At 37.9% G+C, this 18,215-nt stretch overlaps 1 protein-coding gene across 1 annotated transcript; it reads right to left on the reverse strand.

The window, feature by feature from the left end:
* Positions 1-95: 95 nt before the first annotated feature.
* Positions 96-18,008, reverse strand: wrap53 (WD repeat containing, antisense to TP53). Its single transcript, XM_051900449.1, has 11 exons — positions 17,614-18,008; positions 16,547-16,823; positions 13,747-13,924; positions 13,512-13,607; positions 13,312-13,420; positions 11,677-11,765; positions 5,515-5,738; positions 3,430-3,641; positions 3,181-3,284; positions 2,937-3,080; positions 96-1,529 (listed from the first exon to the last, which is right to left on the reverse strand). The coding sequence occupies exons 2-11, from the start codon at positions 16,788-16,790 to the stop codon at positions 1,310-1,312; spliced, it is 1,620 nt and encodes a 539-aa protein (XP_051756409.1). The 5' UTR covers positions 16,791-16,823; positions 17,614-18,008; the 3' UTR covers positions 96-1,309.
* Between the last annotated feature and the right edge of the window lie 207 nt (positions 18,009-18,215).

The raw sequence follows: 18,215 nt of genomic DNA on the forward strand, positions 1-18,215 counted from the left end.
AGAAGTTAAACACCTAAGTTTAATAGGTTTGTTCAAAGCATGAGCAATTGCAACTTACCTCTGCAAACACTGCTAATTAAAGAATGACAGTGACATTTTTTTATGTAAACATGTTTATTAATCTTTCCAGCCACCATGATCTACCTGTTGCAAACGGTTCTCTGAGCAGAAAGAACCACAAGCAGACCTGAATGAGGTGGCTTACAATCCAGGAAAACTGTACAAAAAAGGTTTGTGTTACGCATTTGTACAAACAACTGAAGCTTTCAGCAGTGGATGTAACATGATATTCAGCACTCTGACTAGAGCATGTTTAGCAAGCCTGAAACATTCAAACCCACTGCTTTAAAGAGAAAATTACAGGCACAAAACACACACACACACACACACACACACACACACACACACTGCTGTAAAAAGTGTACATTTGTAAAAATGCACACCATTGTGTCAAGACGACAGCTAACATTAGAATATGCAAAGACTCTCTCTCGCACGCCAGCACACACAAAACAAACATAAACACGGGTTATTATAAAAGGGAATGTGCAGCCTCAGCTAAAGCAAGAGGCTCAATGAGAGACAGGAAACCAACCACGTTCACACACAATAAAGCAGATTACAGGCTTAGAAAAATATATTCACAGCTGTCCACTGTAGCTCTATGGCACATTTAACATAAAATAAACCATCTCAGTCCATCATACACAGACCTTCCCAAAGTCAGAATAATCTCTTACATGGATTAAACCTGCTCCTGAAAGAACTGTTCTGTCTTCACTGAAAGGCCTTAAAGTTAGTCCTAGGCAAGACTTGACGCGTTTCCTAAAAACAGGTTTTACATGGTGAAAGGAAAACAAACCCAATGCAAAATCGGAAAAGGCTTCGCAGCTAAATCGTAAACCTGAGAGGCATCACACTCCAGCAGCGACAGGGCAGATCCTGAAAGCATTGCTAATAATCACAATGTAAACATCAATTTAAGAACCCATCCAAACAAAATGAAATCTATGAATGAATTATTCATATTTCAGATCAGTGTTCCAGGTCATCTAAATCATAATTTGTTGTCAGAACCAGTTTAAATTCAATAGATTTTGGTTTGTCTTGACTCTTAGACTTTTACTGATTGAGGTTTACAAACCTAGCGACATGCAAAAAGGCTGGAATATTTAAAAAAAAAAAAAAAAAAAAGGACTATTCTACAATTAAAATCAATGCAGAATTACAATTCACCTAAACAATCAGTATTATAGGTTTGGCAGTAGATTATGGATCTGTCTGGAGTGCAGTTTTACAATCAAAAGTTCTAGCTTTCAATAACTGCTGGCTCCTCCTCCTGCGCTCTCTCATTGGTTGAGCCCAATAGGCCGGCCCACCACAGCACCAGAGCGTTGTCCTGTCGGACACCATTTGTTGACAACACATTTCCCTCGTCTGAATCAGACTCAGAGTCCTCGCTGTCAGACGGCCAACAGAACTTCCGCTGACCACTGGACGAAGCCACTAATGGCATGAAAGGGTGCACACTGTAGAAATGAGAGAGTAAGAAAAAAGCAATATTTAGTCATTGATATTTTTTTTTTAATTTAGCATATTTTTACATTAAAGGTGCAGTATGTAATATTGGCAGCTAGTGGTTGAACTGGGTACTGCAGTCTAAATTCAAAATACTGGAGAGAGTTGTTTCTCCTTCCCCCTCCTCCTCAGACTCAACACTCATGCGGGTTGCCAGATTGAGGACACGCAACAGGAATGAGCGCAACTGACAATGGAAGGCGACAAGCCTTAAGGCCTGTTCACACCAAGAACGATAACTAAAAAGATAACTATATATATTTTTTTATTTATAAGTTTATTTAAATAGGGACAGTACAAAGAAGCATGATTCCAGTCAATATTAGCATAAGCTAATTTGCATCTCAGGTCCCTAGAAATGCTTTAAAAAAAAAAAAAAAAACTGCTAATCATGAAATAAATCTAACACAACATCAAAATAACCTATACCTATATTAGGGATACTTCCAACCCTGGTAACATGAATAACTACAACAGTAATTCAATTTATAATGATAACTATATTTGCGTCCACTCCAACAAACAATAACGGTCTGTTTATTCTGCGGTTTTAAAGCGTGTACAATATGTGTACACGCTTTAAAAATATAAGAAAAAATATGCTGTTCTTGTTGCATTTACACGCCTTTAACCAGCAGATGTCCTCAGCATGCTATGTTTCGAGTGAATAGCTAGTGTAATCGATCTAATCTAACAGTAAATTTAGCTAACAAAGTCAATAGTGGAATAAAAACATCAAGTCTTTTTCACTAAAACTTCAAAGGAAGCAAGACAACATGTTGTCGAAACTAGCGCTGGACACCTGAGGTAATTTTATGTTACACTGTTTGCTAGCCTGGCATAATGATCTCATCGTTCATACTTCTCACCATTTATTCCGAGGGTATGACCAATTGTTTTCCATATATCTATTTTCTTTAAAGTATCCTTGAAAAGGGGGTTTGACTTGTTAAACAGTGATGGCTTTTTCCGGAACTTGGCGATTTAACTTCTCCGCAAAGACGTCTGCCATTTTAAATGTGCAAGCCCTTAAATTAGAACGGATTCTGATTGGCTGTCAGTGTTTTATTGTTCAAACAGCTGGAAAAAAAATCATTCTGAAAGTGATCCCAATGATTCCTGGCTTCCATGGCTGCAATATGCTGTGTTTTCCGCCAACTAGCAACCCGGGGTGTTAAAATTCTATTGGGTAAATTGGCATAAACAGACATTCTGACAAAAAAAACGCCAGTTATTTTACATTCAAAGTAAAATAACTGGCTGTATCATTGTTTTTCAGAGAAACAAATATGTGAACTTAGCATGTTATTTTGATCTCATGCATTTTCTAAATGTTATTTAAGTGGTGATAATTGTACCTGATGCCATTAGCACAATCTGTGTGCGCCTGAAACTGTAGCAGTGGCTGTAGTGTCTCCTCATTCCCATCAGGTGGCGCTGTGAGGGTGTCCCACACTGACACCACACCATTGGTGTCGCCACTCAGTAGGTATCGTCCCGATCTAATTCAGACACACAAATGTCAACATAACATCAGCAAAACATATATGGGTCTAATTACTATGGTTGAGTTTCTAGTCGAGTTGTAAGTCTTGATCTTACTGGTCCATGTCAAAGTAGATACGCTGGTTGGTATTGACGTTTCTGTGCATGGAGAACAGAACCCGTCCTGGATCTCTCAGGTCCCAGCAAAGGATCTCTGAGTCCTAAACATAGTGACACACGGTATTCAAAACAAGCAAACAGCGGTGCTTCTGATTGGCTGATGTATCTGATAGCCATCATATTTCATTTGACAAATAAAAACAAAGCTGTGAGGGACAGAAATACAGCACGTATGAGCCCACTGACCTTGCGACCGCCCGTAAACAGGTGATAGCCGTTGGGTGAGAAGATCAGGTGTGTAAGGCCTCCGTGGTGTCGAGTGGGCAGCAGAGCCAGCAGAGAACCATCCTCACAAGAGTAAATGCCGGCTGAACGAGAATACGACCCACAGGCGTACATGGTCTGGCATGGACTGAAGGCAATACAGGAGATAATGCCAGTCTGACCCTGTTTCTTTACTTGAAAGATGAAATGAGCAGGAAGAAAAAAAGTTATTTTGTAATTAGTTTGTTTTCATAGAATGATAAAGAATAAAGTGAGTAATGGGAAAATACAAAGGGGCGTGTCCTAAAGTCCAGACAAGGAAGAACTTGTTATTAAGGGCCAGATTTACTAACAGCTTGCGCAAGCACAAACCCTCTTTTGGCGTTAAAAAAACTACTGTCGGGATTTACTAAAGACATGCAGTGCAAAATTAGCGCTGAAAAGGTGTGGACTGAGTTGTTTTTGCAGCTGACCTAGGAGTTTCCCTTTCAGACGCAAAATTTATGGGAGGAGAGTATTTAAATGAATCACGCAACACAATTTACTAATGTTTGCGCTAGTCAATTTACTGGTATTTGCGCCAAAAAAAACGCCCAAAAAAAGCATTTCTTAACCCATTTTGCGGCATGGCTGCAACTGTTGCTGCTAGGAGGAGACAACGCAGAGAACAGAGAGCGCGTGGTAGAAAGGAGAAAATATTTTCCACTCGCATTCATTTCTTTGAAATGCCAGAGGGAGACGTTATCCGAACATATCTTTGCCAAGCCATGTTGGCCTGAATATGTATGTGTTTGTCAGATTACATGTAACAAGTTGCGCCTGTGTCGACCCGCACCTCATGAGCATCAGCTCTGCTTATTTATGACCCAACGCTAATTTGCACTGCTCTTGGTAGATTGCGTGGGTCATTATGTAAATGATTTTGACTGCGTCTGTGTTCTTTAATTTGCGCGTCAGCAGATTACACGCAAAACTTGCCACTCCCATTGGCGCGTTTGTGGAATTGCGCTATCACGCTTATTTGCCCCACTTAGTAAATCTGGCCCTAAGGGGTCTAATGAGATGCTGATTTTACTTGCTTATAGGAGTCAAACAACATCACAACTTTCAAATAAATATAGAATTCATTTGATGTGCCATCAGATGTACACTACTTTAAAACGTTTGGGGTCGTAAGTTTTTTTTTGCCTCTTATACTTCAAAAAATAAATAAAATATCAATTTACAATTAAACAATTTGAAATAACTTGTCCATTTCAGTATATTTTAAAATGTAATTTATTCCTGTGATGACAAAGCTGAATTTTCAGCATAATTACTCTAGTCTTCAGTGTCACATGATCCTTCAGAAATCATTCTAATATGATGATTTGCTGCTCAAAAAACATTTCTTATTATCAATGTTGAAATCAGTTGTGCTGCTCAATATAATGATGGAAAGTGTGATACTTTTTTTCAGGGTTCTTTGATGAATAGAAAGTTCAAAAGAACATTGATTTGTATTAAAATATTTTGTAATGCTATAAATGTCCTTTTATAGAATAAAAACATTCTTTTCTTTTTTAATTTGACCCCTAACTATGTAACAGTAGTGTACATATATCAGCTACTTCACAACAACTTTGTATGTGGCTCATCCAATCAGAATATAAAGATGGAACTATATTATCCATTTTACAATATCACAATATAATAGGTTGTATCTTTTCAAACACAGTCTCAACAAAGATCTTTTGTGTTACATCTAGACCAATAATTACAATATCAGTGTTGAAACAATGTGAATGAGTCAGTCACTATAAACATGCTAAGATAATTATATCCACAGCCACTGTCTAGATCAGAGCCGTGCATGCTATGTTAGCTTAATCAAGCCAAATATGTGTTTCCTGCCATGAATGCATTTGGAATGAATCCACCAATACAAACAAAAAGAAATGAAATAGGATTACAGGAATTCCACACCCATGAAAGCCAGACAGCCGTCTTAATGACCCCGATTAAAAACCGTTTGAAGAGTGAGAGTGATTGATGTAGTGGTTATTCCTCTACAAGAGGGACCCTCACCCATGGTGGGCCTCTCCTCGCAGTCTCTCCCAGGACGGTCGGTGTGGAAGACCCTGACAATTTTATCAAAGCCACAGTAGAGCTGAGAGCCGTCGGGAGAGAAACACAGGGAATGGGCCGCTGTCAGCTCATCCAGGTGGTTGTAGGGTCGAAAAGATGCCCGGAGGTCCCCGTAGAATGCATCCCATATGTGGACCGGGTTGTCCCGGCTACTGCTGGCAATGCTGAAAGGAAAAGCGAAAAATGAGAGAAACTGAAAAACACAGTATGTTACTGAAATATATAGCAAAATCTAAAAACTTTTTTTTTTCCAAAACAAGAGAATGCACCATCAGACTTGACAATCCGTCTGGCTTTCATCCAAACCGGCAGCACAAAAGACCCATTCACAATAGAGAATCTAACAAATGAAGAGCTAAGACAATTTTAAGTGAAAAATGATGACTACAGCTAGATAAAAGACATTAGGCATATGAGTACATGCCTTCCAAAAGATTGGAAAATCCCTAGGCAAAAGGTTTTGTATAATATTAGTATAAGTCCTTGGCATTGATCAGGGACAATACAAACTATATATACACAACTACCTACATTTTATTACATAAATTAAGGATTTCAGAACATTAAAAACATACTAGAGCTATTTATAAACCATCTCTGCACTTTGGGATGTACGGTAGCAAAACAAAGCAAGTTACTGCTTGGAAACTTGCATGTGAGGATTAAATACTCTAATGAATATGAGTGACTGCTATGAATTTACTGTAAAACTGCTAAATTATCAGATTGTTTTTCACCAAATTTAATTGAAGCACTTGGAAAAATATCAGCAAGCCACATGGATATTTTGCTCACACTCTTAATGTGCGGTAATATTTGCCATTGCTCGGTGAAATTTCAGACGAAATCCAGCAATTGCAATAGAAATCTGGCGAAGAGTTTCACATTAGGGGAAAAAACTTTCCCATGCAGATTTTGCTCATGTTTAAAAGGGACATGACATGAGAAATCAAATTTGCCTTGATCTTTTGACATTTGTACCATCCTCCTCATTATAAACAGGATTTATTTAATGAAAAACTCTAAAAATGGCTCGTTTTGATATTACGGGATCTGTGTGAGAGACTGCAGAGCCATGGGTGGAGTGTGAAGTCCATCTCCCCCTCTCTGGATGTAATTTGGGTATAATGGGTGGAATTAGAAGGTCCAACCACACCTTACCCATAACTCTATCCCTCCACCCATTAGATCCACAGAGGTGGAGCTCAACCCATGATGTCTAGAGAGGTAGAGCTGGATGTCATTTGGATCTGTGACGTCACTTGGGAAAACACATTTCTAAATGACTGCCTCTATGGCCCTGTTTACACCTGGTATTAATACGCATCGATCGGATCACAAGTGGACGGCACTAAATACATGTGTAAACGGGGTCTAAAACATTTTGAGCTTGTCCACTTTCAACCACTTCCAGAGGTAGTCGAAAACGCATTCGACTGGATTAGTTTCGTAGTGTAGATGCTTATATGCATTCAAACAGCCACAAAAGTCCACCTACTGACCTTATGCGTAAACATTATGGGAAGCGCGCTAGCCAGGTGGGATATAAACTTTGTCGGCTGAAGACCCAAGTTTTTTTTTGAAGATGAAAAATGTATCAAGCACAATGTTCTCTCACCATTCCTGATTTCTAACACGCACTCACTGCATTTGACATAGTCTTGCGGCTATCAGAGTATATTTTTCTTTTATCTGTGTGCGTACATATGTAAATTGCGCAAGCTTGTTTTGTCCATTAGATCTAAAGATCTGAAAAAAAAAAAAAAAAAAACATACATTTACCCGCCCATAGACTCTCCCCTCGAAGAAATCCGGAAAGAATTGAATGAAAGTGGACAAAAGAGACGGATTAAAATGCCAGGTGTAAATGGGTCTACTTGTAATCCAATCGACCTGGTACATTAATACCAGATGTAAACAGGACTTAGAGCAAGATATCATCGCACCATAGACCTTTTTTTACCTGAAAATTTTTGTCTGAATAGGTGTGGTCACATTTGCGAAATTTCAGCAAAATAGGTCCATTGTCTACTGTCAATAATGTAGTGATGTATGAAGCACAGCGCACAGAGAATTCACTTTAAAGCCAAGTAGCTGAATTCGCATGACCAAGTAAACCCGATATGAAAACTGTATGGGGAAATCATGTGGATTCCTCTTGAAATGACTGGATTTCACCTGTGAAAATTCAATGAACAGCGGCAAAAGTCACATTTTAGTTACTTTATCAAGTCACGATGTACTGCCATCACGTTGAATCCACCAAACCAGATATTCATCTATGCTTGTGTTTCATAGAATAATGCCATATGGGTTTGAAACGACAAGAGGGTGAGTAAATGTAAAATTTTTTATTTTTTGGGTGAACCATTCCCTTAAGTGCAGATCCGACATTCTGTCTCAACAGAAGGGCAACATAGTTTAAAAGTGAATAATGAGATGACTTGAGTAGAGATGGAGGAAGTAAATGACCTGAATACTAAGCACCTCCCCTGGAGGGAGCAGCCAATCATAAGTCAGAGTTAATGATCAACCCCTGTGGACATTCAAGCAGCTCTTTAGCCAATGCCAGCAGTCAGAACATTACGCTATGCACGCCTGGAAGAGAAATGCTCGAAAACTGCTGTGTTTCACAATGCTTTAGAAATACCTGTAAACAATATCACTAAGACCAGATAGAAGATGACAAATTGTTACTGAGCACGTCTCATCTGTCTTCTTTAACCTCATCCCCTTCATCTTTATGAGTTCTTTATGAAGTTTACAGTTTCGTCCTTGACCCACGACTTGTAGTTCCTCCCTTTCTTTTGTCATTTTCAGTCGCTGCAGGGCGGATTCTGTAATCCCAAACAACGTTTGATCAGAACTGATGCTGCGTGTGGGTGAAACAGCACATGCCGCAGTTAACGAGCCCTCGTTAGCAACCTGCCGCAGTTATCCGTGACGACTGGCATTGATTTGGACTGATTTCTGTTCCATTGCCTTTTGTCCAACAAAAAACATAACCATCAAAGAGAACATCATTAAACGAGAGCTGGGGCGACAGAGAACTGGAGAGGAAGAAAAAGAGACCACTTACTTCCTCCCTAAATATTTCCAGCACTACTTTCTGCAAACCCTAACAAACACAGACACACACACACACACACACACACAGATCAGACAGACAGACAGAGACAGATAGATAGATAGATAGATAGATAGATAGATAGATAGATAGATTAAGTACATACAGAAAAAATGGCACGACCTAAAGGATGTTGTTAGGTACAGTGAAAAATCAGTCACATTTTAGAGCCAGAACTAACAGTTTTATAAATAGGCACAATCAAAACCACTCACTCCCTCCATAGGGTTTCGCAGAAAGTACAGGAAATGTGAGCAGTCACAATAAATACAAGCCTTGAAATTTAAATTCTGGGCTGAATCCAACAATCTCCACCAGAGGAGACAAGGCTCATCAGCACTGATCATAACAGAAAAGAAACATAGCAATTCTGATCTGGAACAATAGCAGCTTAATTAAAACTCAATCTCTTTAAAGACGTGCCATGTCTCTGGAAATGATTAACTGGGCCACTTTGTAAACAAGGTAATGGAGATTGTAAAAATGTGACTGTTAATCAGTGAATGAAACCTGACCATTTGATCCAAATGGTCCAAATATTAGTCAAGACCAAATGGACACATTTTAGAAAAAAATACAGGTTTGAAAATAGAGTGGGCAGAGAATCAAAGAATGTATTTCCATGAACACATTACATTAGTCTTTACGAAGTATCTATCAATGTAGTTTTTGTAAAGTGAAAAGCACAAGAAATTTGTGGAAAAAAGCTTCTTCTGATCCTCCTCTAGATCTGGGATCACAAACATCGGCATGTACAGCATGTTTTATTTCGCTTTGAGCTGAATGGGAATCCAAACACAATTAAAGCTGCAAGCAGCGATGAAAGGGCCCTTGCACCCGGGGCCACCACCACCCGGTGGCCTTAGGAAAACAGTGAACAGTGGGCGACGTGCATGTAAGCGAGTAAATACAGTTGAAATATGGCAAAGTCATTTCGACATGCCACACTTCCTGCTGCCAACAGGTGGCACTTTGACTATTACTGCAATTTGCCATGTAGATGTCTTCAGGCTAAGACTATTATCAATCATGTGAAGTTTGGAGCAGATCGGACATTGTTTGCCTGAGTTACAACAACTTCCTGTTTCGTGGCATTAATTGCATACTTTAGCACTTAGCCAAGTGTTGCATGATTTAACGTCTTTCTAGTATGTTTGGTACTTCATGGCATATTTAAATGTGTTTCTGGGAGTGAATTACAGTGTAAAGCATGCTAACTGAATATTGGCATGTAGATCTTCAGGCCAGGACTCTTATCAAACATGTGAAGTTTGGGGCAGATCGGACACTGTATGCCTGAGTTACAACAGCTTCCTCCTTCATGGCGAAACATCCTAATTTGTCAGGCCGCCACAGACACGCCCTTCAACAAAAACTCAAGATCTTTGCAATGTAACATCGCTAAGGCCTTAAGATTAGACTGACCAAATATTATGTTGATGTGACTAAATCTCTATGAGGAGTTAATCACAGTGTAAAACATGTAATTTCCTGTTGCCCGCAGGTGGCGCTATAACTGTAACTGAATATTGCATTGTAGATGTCTTCAAGTCAGGACTCTAATGAATCATGTGAAGTTTGGGGCAGATCGGACATTGTATGCCCAAGTTACAACAACTTCCTGTTTCATGGCGAAACATTGAACTTTGTCTGGCCGCCACGGACATGCCCTTCAGTGAAAACTCAAGATCTTCGCAATTTAACGTCACAAAGGCCTTTAGATTAGACTGACCAAATATGATGTTGATCTGATTAAGGCTCTAGGAGGAGTTAAAGTAGAACGTCTGGAAATGGCAAAAATTTTGCAGAGAAAATTCAAAATATCTGACTTCCTGTTGGGTTTTCAGACCCGGGGGCTTTTTTGTAGGTATTGAGCTGTTACATCTGTCTACTGAATTTCACACCTGTACGTGAAACGTAGCGTGAATGACGCTTAATTGAAATTTTGTAGGTGGCGCTATTGAGCCATTTTGCCACACCTAATTCTGAAACCCACATCAGACATAAATTTTCACCACTTCTGACGCGTGTGCAAAGTTTCATGAGTTTTCGAGCATGTTTAGGCCCTCAAAAATGCAATTCATTTCGGAGAAGAAGAATTGACTGAGCAATTACAATAGGGTCCTCACACCATCGGTGCTCGGGCCCTAATTATTCTCCACAGAACAAACCATACGCACAATTCCATATCAATTTTGGCACTGCTGCACGAGTCTGACTTTGTCAGTTGCACTGCTGAATGGGTAATAACACACAGTTTATTCTGCTTTTCTGTTGCTTACTAGCTTTCAAAACAACTGTTGAGATAAATACAAAATGACCACTATTAATGAGGGTTTCAAACCACACAGCAAACACAGTCCTTAACATTCCAAACACAAACCACAATAACCACAATGTTATTAAGGGAAGATGTACTCTTAACCCAAAGGGAACAGAACAATAAGAAAACTAATATTTTGTAAACACTACCATTCAAAAGTCTGGGGTGAGATTTTTTTAAATAAATGAAAACTTTTATTCAGCAAAGACAATTGATTAAAAGTGACAGAAAATATTTTTTATATTACAAAAAACTTGCCATACATCGAATAATTCTGATTTGATTTATGATAAATTCTAATTTCCGCAAAAATATTAAGCAGCACAGCTGTCATAATAACAAGAAATGTTTCTTGAGCAGCAAAATTAGAGTAAAAAAAAAAAAAAGCATATTGTAATGATCTCTGAAGGATCATGTGACACTGAAGACTGGAGTAATAATGCTGAAAATTCAGCTTTGCATAACTGCATTTTAAAATATATTAAAACAAAAAAAATTTTAGTTTTTAATAATATTTCACAATATTACTGTTTTTGCTATATTTTTGATCAAATAAATGCAGCCATGATGAGCATAAGAGAGTTTCAAATCCATTTTTAAAAAAAACTTTTATACAGTAGTGTACAAACACACAAATTATATATACACTCACAAGCATGTATCTGGGTCCATGGAGGTCATCTTTGGGAACCAGCAGTAGTCATAGATGGTGTCTCCTTCTGCCATCTTCAGCACTGGACTCTGAGTGGACACAAACAGAAGCAACAGCATTATGAGATCATACAATGTGTACAAATTTTCAAATATCTTTTAAACAAACCAGAATGTTTATATAAAATCATAAATCAAAGGTTTAGACGTAAAAAAAAAAAAAAATCCTTTGTCTCAGAGTCAACATTTAAATTATGTCATGAGCAGTCTTGAGGAAAGTTACTTTAAAAAGTAATGCATTACAATTTTTGTGATACTCCCTAAAAAAGTCACTAATTGCGTTACTTTTTATGGAAAGTAATGTGATATGTTACTTTCTCTCACCTAGGCTGGGCTTGCTTGTTGCTTGTTTTTTAATACCAAAAAAAGTTCTGTTTATGGCAAATGTAAAGGCTCTTTCACGCCAAAAGTGAAACGAATAAACCTCAGGCGGAAGGAAACGCAAATTCTCGCCTGTACAGTAGAGGGCGCATCTCAAACAAACCTTTCAGTTGTGCTGCCATTCTGAACTGCAGAAGAATAGGACCCAAGTGAAGAAAGTTCAACACTCTGGCTGTGTTCCACTCCAATTTTAGACACACACTCGCAAACTTCCCTAAGCACTTCCCCTCGGGGGAATCCCTGCCACCATTCTGAAGTGCGTTCCACTTCGTGAAGTTTATATGGACAGATTTTGACCAAGGGAGCGAGTCTACTTCATATGTACACTTCAGGCAGCTCCATATACCACAATGCAACACAATAGTGATGTCACCGCATATTGCGTTTAATTTACCCCACTCTATATTAATTATTTTTTTGCATATTTAAAACAACCCAAACACACCTATATACACATAGAATGCTGCATTAAACAATTTCTTAAGGGGAAAAATTAAATAATAAATCAACTCCATAGGGGATTTCAAGTGATCAAAGGCTTAGGACATTCCAATTCAGCCCAATACAAAGGTTCTGCCAGTAGTGGGCACTCGTGCAACGTAAGCATTGACGTACATCCGAGTCAACGAGACTGAGGGAAGTTAGCGAGGGAAGGGCATAAAAAAAAAAAAAAGAACTGGAATGCAGCCTCTTACTTCAGCAATAAACACAAATGTGATGTTTAACTAAAGTTTGCTTTCCCCTGTTTTTATTCATTTTGAGGAATACAGAATGTTTTTGTGTGAGTGATATGAGTAAATGCCTGCTCACATTTAGTCTAGAACTACAATAACCTTCATGTTTAAACAGCGAACACAGCACCTCTGCACTTACTCCTGATTTCTCTCAACATGAGGACAGGAGAGGTGTCAGTCAATAAATGTGAAAAAGTAACTTTTGTTACTTATTTGAAAAAGAAACTCAGATATTTCATTGTAAATTTAAAAGTAATGCATTACTTTACTCGTTACATGAAAAAGTAATCATAATTTGCGTTAATTGTAATGCGTAACCCCCAACACTGGTCATGAGACATTTATCATTTTGAACACAGGCCAAAATAAGTTCTACATAAAAAGGTAACTGATCCCTGCTTAGTATTTTTACTTCTACAAATACATGGTAAATATGAAACAAAGATCTGGAGGAGGCTGACCATCTCAGAAAGCATGTCCCAGCGGCTGCTGTACAGCTCAGGCGGGAGGTTATACACACGAAGAACGTTATCAGCGCTGTTTGAAACAATACAGGAACCATCTGGAGCCCTGCAGAGAGGCGTCATAAAGAAAGATCGATACTGTGATACAGTTTACACAACACAGCAATCATAAATGAGTTGCTTTTGTCGGTTATCACCATTTGCAGCCCCTGAGGTAATTCTCAGCGGTGTGGGTGTATTCGGCCCAGGAGCCCGTCAGCATCTGAGGGTTCTGACTGAAGTCAAGGCATTGACTGTGGACACAGCAAAGAGAGAGCATTGAGCCGCCACACAATGGCTGGCCGGAAATATCCCTGTCCCACTGCAACTGTCAAAACGCATTTGTTCCCGCCATGTTTCCTTTCACAACAGCTTAAGATGACGTATACTTACTAGTGCTGCTCAGCAGAGTTGTCTTCTGGACTCTTCTTCTCAGACTCATCTGCTTCGTCCCCCTCAGTCTGTCCGAGCGTTTCTCTGTTCTCTGCTCTGTTTTGATGCAATTCCACGTCTCCTTCAATTTCCTCAGGTCCCACAGCATGTTCTGTTTCATCAGCGTGATGACAGGCCACTGACAGAATCAAAATAACATGAGCTATGTTTCCATCCAAAGTTGCATAATTTAACTTGTGTGCAAAATTGTAATATCTCATAAAACATTTGCAAATAAAGCAGCATTTCCATCCCATGTGTTCAAGAGAACATTGGAGCAAAATATCTGCAATAAAATGAAAGTTGCTGTAATCGGGGAAGCCACTGTGGCTCTTTCTTCGTACATCATAAATTACTTGCGACTCAGAGCCAGCAGACGAACCGCAATAAACATTTCAGACCAAACCAACATTTGAGATTCTGTGCAATAAATTTTTAGTCTTTTATTTTTAGTCCACTGGTTAGTCCAGATATCCAGTCACATCCTCTGTTAAGTCATGTAAAAGCTTACTTGACCTATATTGCAGTAGCTATATTTAAAGAATTTAGAAAATGTCAGAATAATTTAAGACAATTATCATCTATATTTTTGGTTGAACAGTTAAAGGTGCAATATGTAAGATATTTGCAGTAAAATATCCAAAAACCACTAGGCCAGTGTTATATATTTTGTTCACTTGAGTACTTACAATATCCCAAATGTTTCCAACTATTTGTAAATTGTGAGAAAATTGCAATTTTAACCAAGGCTCCGGGACGTGTGAGGAGTCGCCTGTCAATTGCGTCATACCCGCGTTACCCTCGGTTTCCGGTTTTATTTTGTAGAAACCATGGAAACACCAAAGACGCTTTAATATATTACACGTTTTAACAGACAAGGGAACAACTGTTTTGGTATATTTATAGACAGAAAACGTATTGTTGTTATATAGCTCAACACATTTAGTCTTATTGTTTAAATCTAATTTTATTGATTTTTTGCAAGTACCATGCTTTACCATGCCTCAGAGAAAAACACTATTTTGTCAAGTAGCTAACATAGCATAATCAGATGCAGCTTTATTTTTAGTAACAGTAATACAGCATTTTCTCCATCATACATTTTAAAATCAATTGCATGCCATTTATCAACACAAGGCATCCAGTATTTAATATGATATTCTAAAATCGATCTAGCTTAATGCAGTGTGTCTCAAACAAGTGTCTCACAGCAGCCACCGAGCGAACGCACAGAGTAACGTTATAACATCATTTTCAACACTCTCAAATGTATCTAATATGATAAACAGAGCTGTGTTACCTCATACTCATGACCGGAAAAGCGGAAGTGGCGCCGGCGACTGTGTCATAATAAAAGTTCCGCTGCTCGTGAGGCGTGTGTTGCGCAATCGCTCCAGCGGCCTCGTTCAGCTCACACAACACTCGGTCCTGCTCTGCTTCATACTACAGTAACGTTAATAATCGCATCCATGAACATGATTTCTTCCCGAGTGCTATCCCTATTCTTTTGCACCGTCCGAGGTGAAGACCACATGTCTCAAGATTCCGCGCTCAAACTTGGCGTCATCAAGCTACGCCTTTGTTTTGAATAGGCCTCTAGCGGACAGAAATCCTACACACTCCTTTAAAGGGATAGTTCACTCAGAAAATGTTGCTGATATTTACTCAACAACAAAAAAAGAGAAATGTTGCACGATGTACCCTAATGGTTGCTCTTTTCCCACACAATTACAATGAATGTGGACTGAGGATTTCAAGCTTTCAAAAAGCATCAGAAAATTAGTCCCTATGACGTGTGTATTCTTCCTCATTCCTCATTCATTGTGATTGCATGGAAAAGAGTGACCGATACATCTCAGAAAGTCATACAGGTTTGAAATGTCATATTTTTTGTAAAATATTTTATTTTTGAGTGAACTATTCCTTCATATCTTTCATATGAACAAAGTATTTCAATACTTAACATACAGAATTGAATTCTGTAATTTTTTTATTTTGTTGCAAACTATATTATCAGATGGGTTAAAGTATCTGTAATCCAAAACTTAATTCATTATTTTTTATTACATTAATTTATACCCTTAACATATTGGTAATTTAATTTTATAAACCTGACATAAGCCAAATATTAACTAGCTAAACAATGTTTGCATATGTTTGTTTGTTTTTGTAATGCTTCTGTGGCTATTTTTATGGAAAGAATGATTAAAAATACAAGAAAAACCTGTAAGACTTTTAAGATCTATTTTTTACTAATAACTCATTAAACATATCTTTAAAAGTACCAATTGAATAAAAACATTTATGCTACAGTTGTCCATGGCTTGTTCACTATGAGTATATATAAAGAATAAAGGGCTATACAAATAAAAACTGACTTTATGTTACTTGGCTATCTGTGATTAAAGGCAGTTGTACTGGACAAGTGAACAACGTTCAATGGCATTCCTATATGTGATGAACCATGACAACCCATGAACCCTGAACTGTTCAATCACATCTCATTTCAGATCCAAGAAAAATAACATCACATCCAAATTTATAAAAGGAACCAACAGTTCACTTACGGAGAGCTGCTTAACTATAAAACTGGATGCATATGAAAGACTGAAGGTCAATATTCATGTAATTATTTAAAGATGGCAGTAAGAGAGCAACATATGGAGTTTATATCACATATTAAGACATCAGAAGAGCATACTACTGACATTGTGCCAAACAGGATGCTGTAAATCAGAAGTGCTTGTAAAAATGGCTTCACCTTCTTCTAGAGTCCCAGCAGCACCTTGGCTCCCACATGTCTCTGCTGAGGGCACCACAGGCGCCTGTATCAGGTGTAAATCAAGACCCACATTGTCCTGCTCCAGTCGAGGCTGCTTCGCTGCTGGTGGTGTTTCCTCTTCTTCATCCACCCCTCCCTGAAGATAAGCCTCGTGAGGAGGTTCTCCATCAGCCTCTGCGTCCTGTCCTGCACCACCATCACTGCTTTGACCTGCACCTGACATGCTGTCTTCAGAGGTAAATCTATGTCCAGTGGCCTGGGGAACATGCACAATCCAGATAATTTTAGTCATGGAGTTCACATACAGATTACATACAGTGGCAGTGAGAGTTAAACTTATATAAGCTTATACACTCAGATATGTGACTACAATAAACATCAAAATATATAGTATTTTGTAGTAAAAGTTTATGTACGTATGCATGTATATATTCATATATATATATATATATATATAGAAAACAGTATAAGGAGATTCCCAGTAACTGTCTGCTTGACACATCACATTTCATTATATGAAACCCATAAATACTTACTAAAACAATAGTTTCTACTATATGCATATCAAAGTTTCAAGAAACTAGCCAGAAAACACCACCTTAGGATTCCTTCACATTTACTAATTTATTTATCATTCATAAACTATAATGAAAAATGATGTGTCAGACAGGTACTTCTGGTAATCTCCTTTTACTGTTTATAACAATTATATAGTTTACTACAAAATTCTAAAAAATAGTATACTTTTTACTGACAAAACACATAATAAACAACAAATGTAATATTTTAAAAAATACTTTAATGTACATGTATTGTCTTGTTGACACTGTGTAATTCACACATATGCAATTTTACCTCCAAAAACATAACTGCCAAATTACATGTACTGTTCTGATAAATCTAATATGCATAATCTAGTATATATATGGTAATGCAAGTTACCAGGTGTAAGTTAACGGGTTTTTACGGTTACAGTATTAAAATTATGAATATTTGTCAGTGGATAACAGCATTTAGACTCGTCCAGCTAAAGAGAGTCACTCTACCTGTTGTTTCTTTAATTCGTGTCAGACGTATCTTGTGCTCTGGATTTTACAAATCAGACAATCTCCCTCAGTGTACGTATTTTACTGAATTCATATGACAGTTTCAGAGTATCTCTACTATAAATGCACTGCGCTGAGCCTAGAGTCAACAGGAACTCACGCGTCGTGTTTGTAATCACAGGGCGCCGCCATGTCTGCACTGTATGCGTTGCCAGGTCACATGACTCTCGCGATATTTGCGTCCATACTCCGTTTCTACAAAGCAGGTTTTCGATATATTCATAAGACAAAAATAACTCAAAAGAAACCCTCATATATTACCTTTTATAACACCGATCTCGCAGTATATTTTGAAACTCTTTCAAACATGAGATCACAAAACAAAAAGCTTATAAAAAATACAAATTCTAAAGCTTTTCAAATTCATGTAACTGCCCTAATAATATGTAGCACTTTTTATCCTATTACTTTTCTTTTTATTATTATTATTTTATTGTATACATTTTCTATTTGTATTTTAGTTGTTATTTTAGTCCTTGTTTTATATGCTGATATGTATTACAATGTCTTATATTTGTCTTGTAAAATAAAATAAAAAAATA

This window comes from Ctenopharyngodon idella, chromosome 7, assembly GCF_019924925.1.
Source record: "Ctenopharyngodon idella isolate HZGC_01 chromosome 7, HZGC01, whole genome shotgun sequence".
NCBI classification, from domain to species: domain Eukaryota; kingdom Metazoa; phylum Chordata; class Actinopteri; order Cypriniformes; family Xenocyprididae; genus Ctenopharyngodon; species Ctenopharyngodon idella.

Excerpts from the sequence above, each read along its gene's own strand:
- wrap53 (XM_051900449.1), bottom strand. The coding sequence starts at position 16,790 with ATGTCAGGTGCAGGTCAAAGCAGTGATGGTGGTGCAGGACAGGACGCA. Across the intron at positions 13,925-16,546 it reads TGCTGGGACTCTAGAAGAAG|TGGCCTGTCATCACGCTGAT; the intron begins GTGAAGCCATTT and ends TGATTCTGTCAG. Across the intron at positions 13,608-13,746 it reads AACTCTGCTGAGCAGCACTA|TCAATGCCTTGACTTCAGTC; the intron begins GTAAGTATACGT and ends CTGTGTCCACAG.